The 16,791-nt window shown below is 48.9% G+C and overlaps 7 protein-coding genes across 7 annotated transcripts; 2 read left to right on the top strand and 5 right to left on the bottom strand.

Moving 5' to 3' along the window:
* Positions 1–266: 266 nt before the first annotated feature.
* PENARI_c002G10967 (glycoside hydrolase family 16 protein) lies at positions 267–1,421 on the top strand (the record flags this gene model as incomplete). The annotated part of the gene is made up of 1 exon (XM_022627888.1): positions 267–1,421. One exon carries the CDS (start codon positions 267–269, stop codon positions 1,419–1,421), a length of 1,155 nt encoding a protein of 384 aa, XP_022492798.1.
* A 1,068-nt stretch (positions 1,422–2,489) lies between these two features.
* PENARI_c002G03367 (DUF2985 domain-containing protein) lies at positions 2,490–3,594 on the top strand (the record flags this gene model as incomplete). The annotated part of the gene is made up of 4 exons (XM_022627363.1): positions 2,490–2,561; positions 2,627–3,235; positions 3,487–3,529; positions 3,587–3,594. The coding sequence occupies 4 exons, from the start codon at positions 2,490–2,492 to the stop codon at positions 3,592–3,594; spliced, it is 732 nt and encodes a 243-aa protein (XP_022492785.1).
* Positions 3,595–3,741: 147 nt separating this feature from the next.
* On the bottom strand, positions 3,742–8,602 carry PENARI_c002G11440 (uncharacterized protein; the record flags this gene model as incomplete). The annotated part of the gene is made up of 10 exons (XM_022627922.1): positions 3,742–3,944; positions 4,008–4,437; positions 4,492–4,603; positions 4,667–5,017; positions 5,071–5,440; positions 5,508–5,665; positions 5,726–6,428; positions 6,483–6,698; positions 6,991–7,043; positions 7,500–8,602. 10 exons carry the CDS (start codon positions 8,600–8,602, stop codon positions 3,742–3,744), a joined length of 3,699 nt encoding a protein of 1,232 aa, XP_022492659.1.
* A 1,735-nt stretch (positions 8,603–10,337) lies between these two features.
* PENARI_c002G00180 (uncharacterized protein) lies at positions 10,338–12,491 on the bottom strand (the record flags this gene model as incomplete). Its single annotated transcript, XM_022627139.1, has 1 exon — positions 10,338–12,491. One exon carries the CDS (start codon positions 12,489–12,491, stop codon positions 10,338–10,340), a length of 2,154 nt encoding a protein of 717 aa, XP_022492209.1.
* A 730-nt stretch (positions 12,492–13,221) lies between these two features.
* PENARI_c002G12560 (dTDP-4-dehydrorhamnose reductase family protein) lies at positions 13,222–14,318 on the bottom strand (the record flags this gene model as incomplete). The annotated part of the gene is made up of 4 exons (XM_022627994.1): positions 13,222–13,252; positions 13,305–14,010; positions 14,059–14,078; positions 14,137–14,318. The coding sequence occupies 4 exons, from the start codon at positions 14,316–14,318 to the stop codon at positions 13,222–13,224; spliced, it is 939 nt and encodes a 312-aa protein (XP_022492777.1).
* A 234-nt stretch (positions 14,319–14,552) lies between these two features.
* Positions 14,553–15,452, bottom strand: PENARI_c002G05669 (uncharacterized protein; the record flags this gene model as incomplete). Its single annotated transcript, XM_022627534.1, has 1 exon — positions 14,553–15,452. One exon carries the CDS (start codon positions 15,450–15,452, stop codon positions 14,553–14,555), a length of 900 nt encoding a protein of 299 aa, XP_022492432.1.
* A 410-nt stretch (positions 15,453–15,862) lies between these two features.
* PENARI_c002G10697 (translocation channel protein TIM22) lies at positions 15,863–16,522 on the bottom strand (the record flags this gene model as incomplete). Its single annotated transcript, XM_022627868.1, has 3 exons — positions 15,863–16,201; positions 16,268–16,363; positions 16,418–16,522. The coding sequence occupies 3 exons, from the start codon at positions 16,520–16,522 to the stop codon at positions 15,863–15,865; spliced, it is 540 nt and encodes a 179-aa protein (XP_022492696.1).
* Positions 16,523–16,791: the final 269 nt, after the last annotated feature.

Genomic DNA, 16,791 nt, shown 5'->3' with positions numbered 1-16,791 from the left:
CTGTGCCAGGTACCAGTTCGGACCTTGGATTAAGAAACAGAGCTAGTCCTTAGAAAGGCATAGGTGAGCCAGGCTAGACTACTTCGAGACAGATGATCCGTGGGTTCGCAAACGGGAACCCGTTGTGATCGACACTTCCATTCCAGGGTCCATGACGACAGATTGTTGCTGCTGCCCAAGGTTAAAAGAAGAGTCATGGTCGTTCTTAACATCCCCAAAGTATCTCTTAGACGATAAATTATCTCTACTTAATATCTAATTTTACTATGGACGACCGCCAACTACCCCCCCAATTCCTCGACCGCTACAGCGGAGCCACCTCGCGCATCCCCACCCTCGAAACCAAAACCCCGATCACGACCTCGGCAGTCCCAGGCCGAGACGCCACAACCACACTCCATCGATATGACCCACGTGTCTGGTCCCTACGCAACAAACTCCTCGCAGGTGGAGCAGTCATCGTCCTACTATTGATAGTCATCGTGGTCCCCGTCGAAGTCGTGAAAAACAGATACCCAAAATACACACCCCTTGATTACACCCTGACCGACACATACGAGGGAACCGCCTTCTTCGACCACTTCACCTACTTCACCGAGCAAGACCCAACATCCGGCTTCGTAATCTACGTCAACCAAGAAGCAGCCACAGACTTAAACCTCACCCACGCGACAGAGACATCAGCCATCCTACGCGTGGACGCCTCGACACCAAACGCCATCGCAGGCCGGAACTCTGTGCGCATCGAATCCATAAATAAATACGACAATGGCCTCTTCGTCTTCGATATCCTCCACACACCATTCGGCTGCGCGACATGGCCAGCGTTATGGTTAACAGATGGATATAACTGGCCCTCGAACGGCGAGATCGATGTCCTGGAAACAACAAATGAAGGAGCCCACGGCAACGAAGTCTCCCTACATACAACAAAAGGTTGTACAATGAAAGACGTCAAACGCAAACAAACCGGCCAAGCCTCCTTCGAAAACTGCGATGGTAGCGTCGGCGGGAACACGGGTTGTGGCGTTATTGGCGCGGAAGATACATACGGCGACGCAATGAACAAGGCCGGCGGCGGCGTTTACGCCCTTGAGCTGCGCGAGGCGGGTATCCGTGCTTGGTTCTTCCGACGGGATTCGATACCCGCTGATATCACCGCTTCGAAGCCTGATCCTTCCACTTGGGGGACTGCTTTGGCGGATTTCCCTGGTACGGAGTGTGATGTTGCTTCGCATTTCAGGAACCAGAGTATTATTGCTAATATTGATCTTTGTGGGGAGCTTGCTGGTCAGCCGCAGTTTTATGATAATATGTATCATTGTCCTGCTACTTGCACTGAGTTTGTGAAGAGTAGTCCTGAGAGTTTTGTTGATGCGTTTTGGGAGTTTAAGAGTTTCAAAGTTTATCATGCTGTTTGAAGGGTTTTGATCTGGATTTCATGCTTTGCTATGATTGCTACAATCTTTTTTTTTCTTTTTCAACTAGATTCTCGATTCTCGTTAGTTTGTATTTGGGAGCCATTGCTTCAGTGCTTCATGTGTGCTTCCTTTAATGGGATTTGGGTGGCTGCATTCTTGCAATGGATGTTAGACTATTATTACATTAATCCACAAGTTGAATGGTATACCTCACGCTCTCGTATGCTCACTTAAACCGCCAAATAGTGACAGAGACTCATTGATATCCCAGAGTTGTGGAGTAGGCCGGTCCTGCAGCCTTAGCGAACCCTTACATGATTAAATGACGTTATTGAATAATGTATATACTAAATTCAACCTACCACGATAGATTGATAGGAAGTTAAGTATGAATACTCGCGGAGGTAATGAGTTTCCCATGCTCGTCTAGCTCCCACATAATAACCATATGCTTGTTCTCAACATCATCATCGGATACTAACATATAGCGGAATTTGCTTTGGCTCTCGGACTTATAGACCACACCCGCAGCAAACTGAACTGTCTCAACCACACCTGTATGTCTTCTCAGCACTTCGAGACGCTCTTGCGTACCGTGGTGGACGTGGGATAGTAGAGCAACCAGCCTTGTATCAAACGACACTGATTTTTATTTTTTTGCTTTTTATCCTTTTCTATTTTCCTAGCGTGAAAACCACTCAACTAAATTAGAATATGAACGGAGATTTTACGCGTACTCGTATTTGTAGCCTCGTCAGGAACTTTATACGAGCTAAGAATAACGGGCCCGGTAATCTACCCGTCGATTACAAACGTAAAATTCCAACTAGTACCAGTAACCGTATGGTTCTGTTACAATACAAGTCTCAATCGAGATTTTGTGCACAAGCTGAAAGTAGGCAAACATATTCGAGAGTCAGACCCTAACTGATAGTACGAATACGTGCCCTATTTTGCCACTAGTGGTTCTTGATATTCCCTGCTATTTTCAGAAGCCCTCCACTTTGCTTTTAATGCTCCAGCAACCCCCAGTTCCTGCCATTAAGTATGACGACTCATATCAATAAGATGGATGGAACAATAGAGGAAGACATCCCGATGCGCTTCCACTCTACTACTTCTTCGCCAGAGGATACTTTCGTCAGTCTTGCGGTTTCAAGATCGTTCTCTTGCTGTCTCTGCCACATTGCTGATGCGATAAACAGATAGATACCGACAAAGGCCTCCGAAACCCCCCTTCGCAATCATGGACAGCCACCACTCGCTCGTTTAGTCGTTGGCTATTGACACCCGTGGGATTTGGAATTACGATATATGGCTTGAACGTGATTGCATGGGGCGGAATGCTATTTCTACTGCTTTGCAATGCCGCCCCTGCAATGTGCCACCCAAGCTGCAACAGTCTGGATTCATCACGTCGGATATGGATTGAGATCGATTCTCAGATTCTCAATGCTCTATTCTGCGTGACCGGCTTTGGTCTAGCCCCGTGGCGTATTATAGACACCTACCACTGGTGTTTCTGGCGACTCGGCTGGTCGGAACGAAGTCGTCAGAGAGGGATCAACAAGCTTGCAACTATTCACGCCAAATGGTTTCTACCACATACATCAATGAGTGTTCTGCCCCTCACAGCAGACCCCGGGGACCGAGGCAGCATGGAAGGGGGTGATTATGTGTCGCCCACCCCACTTTGGAAATTGGACGTAGTCGTTTGGGGGAACATGCTGAATACTGTTTTCCAGATCTGCTTGGCAGCTTTCATGTGGGGAATGAATCGGTTCAACCGACCGAGCTGGAGTACTGGACTCTTTGTATGCTTGGCATGTCTTGTCGCTGCTGCTGCTGGAATAGTGATGTGGCTTGAGAAAAAACGTGTCCGCCGAGCGAATGAACATCCTGGGGCCCTATTATTAGTGCCCCAATCTGTTCAGACCAAGCCAGATACGATTAGGGGCTGAGATTATTAAAACATTTAGCTAATGACTTTACGTTGAAAATGAGCAGAGCGATCACACTTTGGTTCCGGAGAACCCTAGCACCCTATGTCTGACATATCTCCTAGTTTGTTGACTTCAATGAATACAAGATGAAAGATGACTTATTTGGTAAGTTCGGTGTAGCTACATAGCTATATGTTGATACTAAGAGTAAAGGCCACGAAGTGTTATAGCTTAAAATCACTTTGACACTTGCATTAGGTTATATCGCAACCAAATCATTATTTGCCCTGGCTATGAGTTCTATAATAATTAAGTCTATCACTGCTGAAATAATTCGAAAATCTGATTGCCACATGTTGACCTTGTGAAGCGAGCATTCAAGTACTCGTGCCACGTAAAAGAGTCTCAAAAGTTCGCAAGACATAGTTTTGCTCCTCAGGTGTCATATTCTGCCTTTGGGTCAGAGAGTACCCATCTTTTAGGCGTGCATTGATGACAGCCTTTCGAGTCTTGGATCGGACCGTCGATTCGATACTCTTTGCGATGCCTTGGAAAGGATAGGCAACCAAGCCCAATCCGGCTAAAGGAATCTCAGCGTCAGTATTTACCCATTCAAGCATAAGGTTGCATGCTAGGCTCTTACCGGATGGGATTTTGGTAGCAAAGCCAATGGTACCTTTTGCGAACCCTTTGACCGCGCCTAACGCTCCCTCCTCCTTGGCTCCTTGATACGGCTCCGTGACAAGACCCTTGAAGCCATCAGTCATCCCATCGACAAAGTTTCGGCCGCCAAAAACTGCTCCTGATTTCCAGCCGTCAATGGTACCGTAGTCTTTGGGCTCTTCGCCATAGAGTCGGGGAACCTGGCGGAAGCCCTCGGCCGCTGCGTGGGGAATGTCCACTACGACGCCTTTGAAGTACGTGCCAGTGAACTTGCCAAAACCACCAAGAAAGGCGCCAGCCATGGAAATTGCGGTAGACGCAGATTTTCCGCCCCGTTTTCCACTCTGTTGGCCGCTAGTGGAAATTGAGGATGTTGACGACAAAGGCTGTAAGTCCCTCAACGTAGTATTCTGTGGGGAAACATCAGAATGGTTGCGTTTATATTCCTGATAAGGATTGGTCACCATGCCAGTGGTGGATTTGAGCATGTTGGATCCGGTGGTTGCAGTAGCGGACAATATCCCAGTAAGAGGATCCCACCGACGGTTTTCAATAATGAGTGGATTGATGTCATGGCTAGTGAAGGGAACGTTAGTACAGCTATTCTTACTTGTCCTGTGGGGAAAAGAGGAGACAGACCACCGGAGATGCTTTACCTCAATCTTTGAATGATCAATCAACGTTTGAACAGCTGGTTTTGAAAGTTTTATTTGCCTCTTAGACTTAGTATACGTCCAAACAGCTGCCTGCTTGGGCATGATCTGGCAACGCATTCTTTGGGCCGGCAAATGCCTATAAAATGATTCAACCGCAGCATTTAAGCCAGATTCGGTCTGCATTTTCATTGAAATCTTTTGCGCCGCTTCGTTGGCTTCTGCCGTCAGGCAAAAGCGAATAGCATCTGCAAGGTTTCGTGCATTGAGAGAAGCTTGAGGGATGGGACGCGGGCCAGCACCCGCTCTTGCTATCATGTCTCCCCAGAATGGTTGACTAGGAAGGTCAGTTAGGAAGCACAATAGATGGGATATAGTTTGAAATCTCACTCTCCAAAGAATGGTACAACTACAGTCGGTCGCCCATTGAAGAGTCCACAAGCTGTAGTTCCCGCTCCTCCGTGGTGAACCACTGCCGCGACACGCTGAAACAGCCATTCATGTGGGCAGTCGTCGAGGTAGAAGACATCTTTAGAATTAGGGGAACCCCCGCCAAGGTTACTCCAGCCTCGCGACACAATGGCCCTGACACCAGCTCGAGCCACAGCCCTTAGCACGGCGTTGGTCAATGATTGGGGCTCTTCAACCACAATACTTCCAAATCCGATGTAGACTGGAGGTAGGCCGGACTCAAGGAACGTCATCAATTCCTCAGACGGCTTATATATCGGTTGATCTCTGAAAAAGAAACCACAAACATCTATGCACAACGTCAGCTTCTTCCATCTCGTTATCTCCATCGTATCAACATTCGGAGGAAACCTTACCAATGTGCGCGGGCCAATCCATTGGCTTGGGGACTAACGCAGGAGACCAGCAGTACGTAAAGGGAATTTTCAAAGATTCCGCTAGGCTGGGTCCCTGTACCATTGCAATTGGTTCCAAGTCTAGAGTCGCTCGCCATTTATTGATAACATCACCCAATCTGCATGTTTCAATCAGTTCTTCTATTAACCAATACATCGGAAACCTTAAGCATTCTTACCCTTGCCAGGTGAGCCACTCTGCCACACCAAAAGAAACGAGGTTTGCTATACTTGGATCCATCCGCGAGGGCTTCAAATTTGCAAGAGGGTGAGGAAATTCCCTCGTGCTGCTCCATGGCATAGTAAACATGAGGTGTAGGGGAATGCTCAGTGCTTGGGCACAGTGAATGTGTGCAAAACTAGGAGGGTTCGCAATGATGGCGTCTGCCACAAAGGGTTCATTTGATATTGGGTCATTCTCGATACACGACCGCCAGCAGCCGTCGAGCATTGTCCTGACCATAGCCCGCTTCTTCTGGATTTCTCCTGATCGTAAGGTCTCCATCTGAGGCAGCAATCCCGGGTTCTTGACCATGTAAGCCATCAATTCAACTGGATTTCCGCCAATCGGGAAGAATTCCAATCCAGATTGCGTGACAAAATCCGCAAATACATCGTGAGTGGCAATCCGAACACGATGACCATGTTTTTGGAGCTCATTTCCCAAGGCAACAAAGGGTTGCACATCCCCTCGACTGCCTACAATCTGAATGACAATGTTGAGCTGAAGATCAAAGGCGAAAGGTGGAACCTTTTGCTGGTCCTCATAACTCGGAGGGGGATTATGTAAGTCCTCTTGCTGTAGATCGATGACCTGGGCGATACTCTTAGCAATATTCCTAGAAATGACCGAATCGAGATTGACATCGATCCGGCCGTCGGCTATAGCTAGTCAGGTTTTCCCATTCTCCCAGGTTTGTTCGTGTGTCCACTCACCCCGCACATCGGCCGATTGACTGATCAACTCATGGTCCTCTGCGGCCCATCTATACGACGGAGCCGGTTCATCACTGTTGCCGTATGCTTCCATATTGCACTTTTTGGTTGCGAAGATGATAGGAAGGAGGAAGAGCTCGTGCGTGAAGTCCACCAATAAATAAGAAGGGAGTGGCTCCTGATAGCAGGCGGTGAATACCAAGAGAAGAGTTTCTGCTATTAAGTTAGCTTGTGGGAAAGTAGACTGGAATAGTGGTAATAATAGATGGACCGGATACGAACCGCATACTATACGCGTATTTGGGACTCGTAATCGTATCAGATATCTAAAGTGGAAGAGACTAATAGCAAGGTTTGCCTCAGAGTGGGCCACGCCCCACTTGGATTAGACGCTATTTGCAGGGGTCCAAATGGTACAGTACATGTATCGTATTGAGGTGCGCTTAATACGGTACGCTTCCCAGCAAATTCTGGTGTCTTATCTAAGTTAAGTCGGAATGTTACATACTGATATTCCCAAGGTCGTCGTTGCTTCGGCTGATTTCGCAAAATGGAGTTTGACTACGTAGTCAGAGGCGACTAACTGTTAGCTTTTCTTCGACACGACGCGCGGCATGTAGCGTTAAGTCACAGTCTGAAGTAATGTAGTTAAAATCATATAGATAAGGACTAGCTCTGCAGATGCATGCCCAGTTACAGCAGTACCGTTTTACTTGGACTTGCTTCATTTGAAACCTACCTCGGCCGCATGACACCCTGACTAGATCAAGGTTCAGATAACTTAGACAAATTGAAAGATACAATGGATACTAGATACCAAGAAAATATCTGTCAACGAAGCCAATTGTTTGAGTATCAAACTTCGTGGAGGCCACTCTGCGATTTTCCAGCGCACGTTCTGTCACATCAACGCCAATCGACACAATATCGAAGACATGTAGAGAGAGGCAGTAAAAGATAAAGAGGAAAGGGAATCCCCTTTTGTACTATGGTTTTTCCAGCCCAAGTTTATCATACTGATCCACAAACTCTTCGAACAGCTTGTTAAGTCCAAGAAGATTCAACGGATCCTTGTCGTTTTCTTCGCTCATGAACCACAGCATCATATGGATATCAAAAGCAAGGGCCAACAAGTATCCGTACTCGCTTTCCAAAAACACTTGGTCCCCGGTATCCGAGTCACCGGTCAGTAGGTTCCACTGTATGGCATATTCCTGGCAGAAGTGTCTCTTCTCTTCCCCTGTATACTTCCTGCAATTCGCAATCTTGCTCTCCTCGTCAAACCACTTGAACATCTTCTGCATAAAGTGCCCACCAATATCCAAGGCACGGTAGTTTGGCATCACGAACTCAAAGTCAATCAAGGCCACTCTACTTTCTTCTTCCTTCGGATGATTTTTCACCATAACGTTCATGAATTGAACGTCGTGCATGCACCATCCTGTCTTTCCTTCCATAGCTTCCAGCTGGTTCAGAACCTTTCTCAACCTTGTCACAAAGTCGTAATCAACCAGGTTGTCCACACTGATACCTCCTTCTTTCCCAAGTGCCTTTAGCTTGTCCATGTTGTGGTATTTCTTCAGTCCATTCATCATGGCTTCACAAGATGGCTTCATTGTCTTGTTCTCCAACGAAGTATCCAAGGTATTGAGCGTCGCCAATGCCTTAGCAACATCTGCTCGAATGATCGTATTCTCAACATCCTCCGGCTCCATGTTTCGTGCATCCAAGAACTCATCAATTCTCCCGAGCGTACCATCCTGTGTTTGGAAGAATCCATACACTTTTGCTCCTAGCCCGGATTGGCCGTACTTATAGCTGATGATTGCTTCCTCCTGTTTGCTCGGTACCAGATACTTGAAGACTTCAGGGTCTCCGCCAGTGTTATTATGGAATTTAATAAACACCTTCAAGGGTTCGGCAGATACATCAGTAGCCGGCCTTGGTCGCTCGACAGGACAGTGGGCATTGACGAAAGATGCATGGTATGATATGGTCAGGCTATCCGGGTCCACAGATCGCCATTCTGGTAGAAATGAGCCGATGATATCTCTGACGTTTGTTTTGGTCGGCACTTTGTCTTGGGGAAGAACTACAGGAATGGGAGCCAACGTGGCCATTTTGTGAAGAAGTGTGATTCGAATGAGGAGAGAAGGAAAGGACGTGGCCATGAAATATGTGATCTACTAATGTCGGGATCCCAAAGGAGTTTAGTGCAAAGACAATACATCAGGATAAAGAAAGTTGGAATGAATGGGATTCATTAGGAATTATGTTTGACAAGAGCCTTCATAATAAGATTTTAGATTGGCATATTCAAGTGTAGCAAGTGACTGGGGACAAGCTGGCGCATATCCTCCTGTTTCAAAGCTGCGCATTCTCAGCGGAACTTCGGTTCAATGATTTCAATGAAGCAGTGCTTTCTAGTTCGCCGTTTTCCTTGCAAAGGGATGTAACCTGATGCTTTTGCGTATGCGTTGATGGCTGCAGCATTGGCGTAGAGGATCCTAGCTGCTTGTATATTCCTTGGGCATAGGAGAAGGTCTTTGGCCAGTGTTCGGGAACATCAACCCTTTCAACAGGCATGGTACTAGCAGACCCCTTAAACGGCCACACATTCTCATTTGCAAAATCGCAATTCACCAGAAAAGTCACGAATTATAAGCACACTTGCTTATATCCAGATCAGGCACGTTGGGAGCATTGTCCTCATCAATTTTCGTCCACCATCCCTCAGCGGTGATTTTAATGCAGCCTCACGAGGAGAGAACAATCTGCCCCCGGCAGAAGGATTTCCTCATTCTATTCAAGCATGACTTCCTCTGGGTCGATGAAACCAGTGCACGCTGAACCTCCTCGAGTGGCACTGTGGTCGAACGGGATCCGACTACCAGGTCAAACACGATGCGATCTATGGTGCTCACAGTTCCGGTGAAGCACTGGGCTTTGTTGTCGAGTCTGTGCAGTATGATGCGGATTCCGCCCTTGCTGCACCTTAAGGTTCCCCTTGCTCGAAATGGGGTGTTGCGAGGGTTGAGCATGGGGTGGGTGTGTGCTGGGACTGTGGGAGCATGTTGGTTTGGACATCATGCTATGGAGGTGGTACGGTACGAGAAGGTAGGTGACAAGGAAAGAAGGTTGAGGGTGTAGGTTGCAAGTAAGTAAATTTGGCTCTGTGTTGTTAGCTGAATCGGCACAAAGCTTACCCTGTCGGCTTTCAGGAGTAGAGGTCCTTATTTTTCATCCTATAGGACGTGTAAATATATTGGTGTGGTTTTAAGAGAAGAAGAACACCGTAAGCTACATTCTGATAGGGGATCACAGATGAATTTAAGGGATCACCACGATATGGTGTAACGTTCTGGAAGATTACATGATTACATGAAATTCAAGGAATTAACTTATTGCATGTTTGCTATGCACTGTTACTGGCATTTTACAAAGATACTGAAGGCGCTGTTAAATAAAAAGTATTCATAGGCCCTACTGAAGACTACTCCTGGAAGTATTCATACATGCAATGTCCGTTACAAAGCGAGGAACGAGTACAAAAATAAAGTTTGCATCATATTGAACACTGAAGACAAAACCAAAGTAATCATCCATTGCAAAAGGCGACATCAACATAAAAATGGGTATCTAACAAAGAATTGATCACCACCTATCACAACCTCGCATTCATCTCGATCCTCGAATCCAAGAAAGAAATACACAGCAATGGCATTGGTCAGATCAAATTCTCACAGTACGAAAACCTATGGCCCATAGCAACCCTCAGGTATTGTGAACCAACAGCCATCGTTGAGAAATCATAGACATCGTAAATGGGGAATGTGAACCAAGGGAAAAGGAAAATCAAAGTTGTCGGAGGAGACTTCCATCCGCGAATGGATTTTCGGGGGACATATCGAGTAACGGCTTTGTAGCGTTGCGATCGCCGGTTGCCACGCCATGGCCCTTTCTCTGCGGTGTAGGAGCGACTCTGGAAGAATGGGCGAGGAGACTATTCGGTGTGAATTGATTGCTTGTAGAGACTGGGCTTGTGTCTGCGGAATGTGAACCCGCGTATTGTTTTGGAGGGTGTCGCACGCTGCGAGTTGTGTTTCGTCGCTGGGGTGGCGTATCTGCGGATGGTCGACGCCAGGAGGTCGTTGGTGGGATGGCTACTGAGCCTTGTGTCAGGTCTGGGCCTGTTGCTCCTTCGATTAATTGCATTCCTGGTTCGACTTTTACGCCGTGGCCTTTGCCTTTTCTGCTGTGTTGTGGTGGTTCGACGAAGACTGGGGTTAGGTCGACGAGGGGTTTGTTCTTCTGGTCGAACGAGTTGGATTGGCTGCGGGACTGGGTTTGATTCAAGAAGGTTGTATCTGGGGCTCGGGTCATGGTGTTGGTTCGGCTGTTGGGGTTTGAGTCGTGGTGGATTGAGCCTGTGCCCATCAAGCCGGTTCCTGTGAAAGGATCTTGCATAGAGCGCTTTTCACGATCCTCGCGTTCGCGCATGGCGGTCTGGCGTTGGGTGTATGTTCGGCCCAGAAGTCCCGTTGGGGAGAATGTAGCAGCTTCCACTTCTGCGGGCATGACGCCATGCACCAATGGCTCTTTGTCTGCCCTTGAAACGTGAGACTCGGGATCAAGTGGCAGGTCCTGGGGATATGAAGATGGCGGCGGCACATGCCCACGGGTGGTTTTCTTCCGAGAGAACATTTCCTTGGAGCTTGACGGCCTCTGGTAATCAGAGCTTCCATCTCTTGAAGACTCCGGTCTGTTCTCTCGTTGTAGAAGTGGGACTTCAATTGGCGCTTGTTTGTGCTGGCGAGTCGACTTCTTGGTCCCAGAGCGCTTGAGTGCATCGACCTCCGATTTCTCTGCTACTCCAACCTTGTTAGCCAAGTACCAACTCCTCCATTGTTGAGTGGCCCGATACCACTTGTCCGCAATAGTTTTGTCGCTGGTCGAGAAGAAGTGCACAAAGTTCTCTGTAGAGAGAAACATTGAAGACTTCTGTTGGCTTTTGATTGCAAAGCAGATCTTCTTGGGTGGTTTGACATCTTTGCTCAAAGCTCGAGCGCTGGGGAAGTAGATGTCGAAGTCGGACAAATGGCAGATGTTGGTATGATCCTTGGCGTTCTCCTTTTTCGCAATAGTGACCTGTCCGTCGGCACGCATAGTCACATATCGTTTGTCCCACTTGCGACGACGTTGGGAATGGTAAATATAGACGGTTTCAGATGATGGCTGCTCGCTGGGAACATGTGCTGCTTCCAGCTGAGCCAATGCCTCTACACTGGAGGGAGGGATGATGATGAAGCGGTTGTCGGCATCAGTAGTCCAGGAATTCATGACATCTCGGATACGCTCAAAGCGACGAAGGGGACGTTCCAAGCCAAGCTGACAGAACGACTCCATAACAATAAACTTCTCAGGGTTGATATCCTTAGACAGCCGTTTGGTCGCATCCAACAATAGATCTTGAACCGAGGTTGACGGTGTGATGGTGAGGTTGGCAGAGGCATCCCCATACTGCGCAACAACACGACGCTCCCCAGCGTTGACAGCACTCACAGGCGCATCAACTCCAGGGACCACACCAGTTCCACCCACCCCAATGTACTTCGGAACTGGGTCGGATTTGGTGACAGCCGACTTGACTTTGGACAGTTTGACCTTGTCGAAGAAAGATTTGCGATGGGTGTCCGGCGTGATGTCGCGTGTGCGCGAGCGTTCGGCGCGACTTGCCTCTTTCGCAGACCCGTTAGGCCGCCGAGGGAGTTGTGTCGCGTTGTCTCCTCCAGTCAATTGTTCCATTGCGTTCTGTCGATGCGCTTCGCGCGCGCGCGCATCCTCCTCATTGGGGTTCGCGTTTTTCGTGGGCTTAGCCTGCGCATTGCCTCTGTTCTCGTGCTGGTTCGAAGTCGCGGGAGTAGGAGGGAGCGCCTCCGTTGGGCGATTGCGACGATACCGCGATCTGCTCCTCGCGATCGAGGGGTTTTGCTCGCTAGTCGGAGCCATCTCCGCGTCTCCACGTGCTCCAAGATATCTCGAGAAATTTTGCGGTGACCCCGGTGTTCCTTTCCCGTGAATTTTTCCGAGACGCCCCCCAGGGGGCGAGGCGCGGTTTCAGGTTTGGTCTCGGCAGCTGCCCGGAAATTAGCCTCGCCTCAGGATCAAGTTTTGCAGCACAGTTTGGTCGCGAAGGGTCAGGTGAAGAGGGGAAAAGAAAGCGACCTGGCACAATGTGGGAAAAAAGTAACGGTGGCATTTGGCACGGGCCTGGAAAGCCCCCGGTATTCACAGTCTCATTTCCAATTGACCAGTCGCAAATGCGGCCTGCGCCGATCGCTTTTTGGGGCATAGGGCTCTGTTGCATGAGAGACTCACCGAATGTGCAAATCGGATCTGAGATGCGATCGGCGATGTGTAGAAGAGAAGTGGTCGCCGAGAGGATATTTCCGCCGCAAGCGGAAATCGAGGTTACTCAAAGTTAACTACGATCGACAAGAACTAGAGGAACTATTGCATTGTTGCATGCCGCTGATCAGCCATGTGAGATTCCCCATGTCTGAGATATCCCCAGATCTTCAGGAATTGTGGTTCTTCCTAGTGGGGATCGTGGAGCTCAACGTCAAGCCATAGTGGTGGATACGTCTACGGAGGGTTTGAGACAGCGTGATATTCATCGTTCTTTTCTTGATCCTCTATGACTTCCGGTTTAATGCCTGAATCATTCAAGAGGTCGGGCTTACTTGCGGTAAGCACCTAGTTCCCTGCGCCTGTTCTTTGTTAGAATCTCTATACAAAGATTTATCAAATGGTACGACTTACCACCAGGCGACGAAATCCATTGTCCGCACATCAATTCCAATGTCAGTCAACGCCTTGGTCGACATATGGGTGTCATAAGGCCGCTGTACCGCAGCGTTGGGGTCATTGCCCTGCCTGATCATACCGGGGATCGCAACACCAAGCACCTGAGCAATCTTCTGGCAGATCTCATACTTGGTCATGCGGTCTTCAGACGTAAACTGCAGGATGCGCGGCAACTCCTTGCGCTTCTCCTTCTCCTTGAGGTACTTGATGACGATATCCCGGCACACGCGACCAACATCCTCGGTATTGGTTGGATACCGCTGAGACCAATCGTCCATCTTGACGCCAGCATTCTCATCGGTGGCCTTCTTAACAGCATCGACGAGTGTGTTCACTGCGCTCTCGGAGTTCTCCTTGGCGCTGCCGTAGAGCACCGGCACGCGCAGTACCACGCCGAGACCCGAGTCGCCGGTTTCTTCCAGAACTGCGCGCTCGCCATCCAGCTTTAACTGACCGTAGAGGTTTGGAGGATTGGTTGGCGCATCTGCCTCGTAGGGTGCGTCACCCTCCGTGCCGGGGAAGACGTAGTCGGTTGAGATGTAGATCAGGAAAGCACCACGGCCCTGACATTCTTTGGCCAACGCGCGCGTAGCGTCGACATTGACCTTGCGGGCCTGGTCCGGGTTCTTCTCGCAGAGGTCGGGCGACTTGTTGGCGGCGCCTGCGGGGTGTTAGTGGCGGGGTTCGAGTCGGCGGTTTATGAGCTTACAGTGGATGACAATTTGAGGCCTGTGGATCGCAAACTTATTAGTAGCTGTAGAGTAGAGCCTAATTTGGGAATACACACTTCACTTCATCGAATAGTCTCTGAATATCTTCATTCTTCTCGAGGTCGGCCTTCAAGATGGTAGGCGGGGCAGCGCGGGAGAATCCCTGCCCAACGACCAGCACACCAGAGTGCTGGAAGGTGTTGAAGACAGCTCGTCCAAGGAAGCCACTGGCTCCAGTGACAAGAACAGTGGAAGTCATGGTGTGTGATGTTAATGAGTGAGTGCTTAACGTGGGAGTAAATTTCCCAAGGTGGACTGTGACGTAACCGACTAGAGTACACCGGTGACTGTTCCACTCTAATCCGGCTTGGGCTTCAGTACTAGCAAATTGAACTATAAGGAATGGCGGAAGTTCTATATCATCTATCCAGAAAGGAACAAGAGCGATTGGATTAGGAATAAAAGTAAGAGAAGTAAACGCCGTATCCACCGTTCAAAGAGGAAAAAGGGACTGTTTAGCCATAGCAATTCGCGCCTCTATGCGTAAATCATCAAGTGAGAATGAAAAAATATCAAGTGGTGGACGTCCCGGTAAAAGAGCATTTCCGAACAACATTTTCCGTGTGACTTTAATTGGCGGTTGAGGAGAGGAAGGTACCGGGAAAATGGCTTCATCCTGTTCCTTGAGTGGATTACCGTTGTTGTCCAGTCGCCAAAGTTCAATCGTACCAGCAACACCGGCTCGTCTCTTGTACCACTTAATCAATATCACAGCAGTAATATCACCCTGGCCACCGATCAGTAGTCTTCGCATGTCACTTTCAAGAAGGGGTTTTGATTCGCTGTATCCGATTTCGAAGCAGAGCGTGGGAAGATTGAGACCATGGACGTTCACATGTACATCAGGTTCTTTCCGACAATTAGCGTAGACGCCCCGTGTGAGTGTGATCGTATCCGCGACTTGGGCTTTCATCATTCTCTTCTCGGCTGTCGTCAGAAGCCCGGCTTCTATCCACTTGTCTCGTGCGTCTTGGAACCAAATTAGGGCACAGTTATGTAGCGGTGTCGGCATTTTGATCGTAAAGTGCCCAGTATTAGGATCAAAGGACTTTCGGAGTGCCGGTGATTCGAGTTGTTCAAATTTCTGCCATAGTTGTGTACCGACATGTGGCTTTAGCTCTGTAATCACGAGTAGATCAGGGGTATTGATTCGTTCGCGTTGGATGAGGCTTTGGATGGTTGAATAGACACGCACAGCAGTTGGGATGTTCGCTGCAGAGACTTGGATGGGGCGTAAAGATTTGTTTATTTCATCGTGATCAGCTTCAGGGAGATGGGACGTGGGGGAACCAGGTTGTTGAGGCGATGAAGTTGGACACGAAAAGCACGACATGGTGAAGACAGGTGGGAAAGAGGCAACGAAAATCGTGAAACGTCGAGGTTGTAGCTTTGGGAAGGATCGTTGAGAAGTTGTAGGTAGAAGGAAGGAGCGTTGGCAACATTGACGCCATGCTTATGTAAGGTACCCTAAGTCTATGATAAAACCACCATGCCGGAGCCATGCCGTCTCAAACGAGACAAGCAACAATATGAGCACAAGCGGGAAAAGCCAGGTACCCAGTAAAAGACAGAAAGCAACCCAAACACCCGCAATGCTCCGTTCTTGTCTAGAACGCCAGATGCCGTAGAAATGTACAGAGAGAAAAGCACAACGAGTTGAGACCATATGAAGTCAAATCATGCAGTCAAGTTGTTTTTTCAAGTTCGAGTCCGAGACTCGAATCTGAGGGCCGAGCCGAGCGTTTAGTCGTCGCTGGCAGGCATTCTCATGTAGGCATCAATAGCCGCACTGAACGCGGCGAAACCAGCACAACCAAAAGCAGCAGCCTGGGGACCAGCCTTCGCACCGAGAATACCACCAGTGACACAACCAGCAGCAACACTGTTGGTAAGATCGTTCTTGGCGCGGAGACCCTCAATGCAACACTCAGTACCGGAGTAGAGCGCACCGACGATACCGAAGTTCTTCGCAGACGACCAAGAGCGAGAACCCATATCCTTAAAACCGCGACGAACTTGCTCGCGCCAGGGGAGGTCGGCAATAGCGCGGCCCTGGGGTGTGAAGGTCGAATCGTAGGACATCTAAAGAGAAACAGATCAGGAACTGCGCTGTGGATATCGAGTTCATTGGCGGGGGAGTTGACTTACACTGGCCATGAAGAGACCGAAAGCTCCACCAAGACCGAAACCCATGGTGCCTGCGATAACGGTCTTGATCGGGCAAGACTCCATACCGGCTTGCATCTATTGCGCGTCTGTTAGAAGTGCATGGCGATATAGGTTGATTGAATCACGAACCATCTTGACCATTGCCTGCTCCTGGTCATTCATACCCTGCATGCCGGGGGAACCTCCGAGGCCGCCCATCGGCGCCACGCCGCCTGTTGTGCCTGGAAAGGCCATTTCGAAGATCGATGCGAATTAGACGTTGCAGGGTGTGTTGCTATTAATGATCGAGTGGATCTAGGTCAGACTGTTCTTGTAGTCCACTAGACCTGGGCAAAGAAAGAAAGCGCGCGGAATGAATGGATCAAGTAAAGATTCAAGACGCGGAGATCTTGCGGAGGCGACCAACAGAACCGCAAATTTACTTTTACGGCGGACGAGGCGGTCCTGAAGTGCAGAAAGCACGTGATTGCCACTTAGGTCCCGGAAAATCATTTCACCGAATA

The sequence above is a fragment of the Penicillium arizonense genome (assembly GCF_001773325.1).
Source record: "Penicillium arizonense strain CBS 141311 chromosome Unknown PENARI_contig002, whole genome shotgun sequence".
NCBI classification, from domain to species: domain Eukaryota; kingdom Fungi; phylum Ascomycota; class Eurotiomycetes; order Eurotiales; family Aspergillaceae; genus Penicillium; species Penicillium arizonense.
This window is presented reverse-complemented; position numbering and strand designations above follow the sequence as displayed.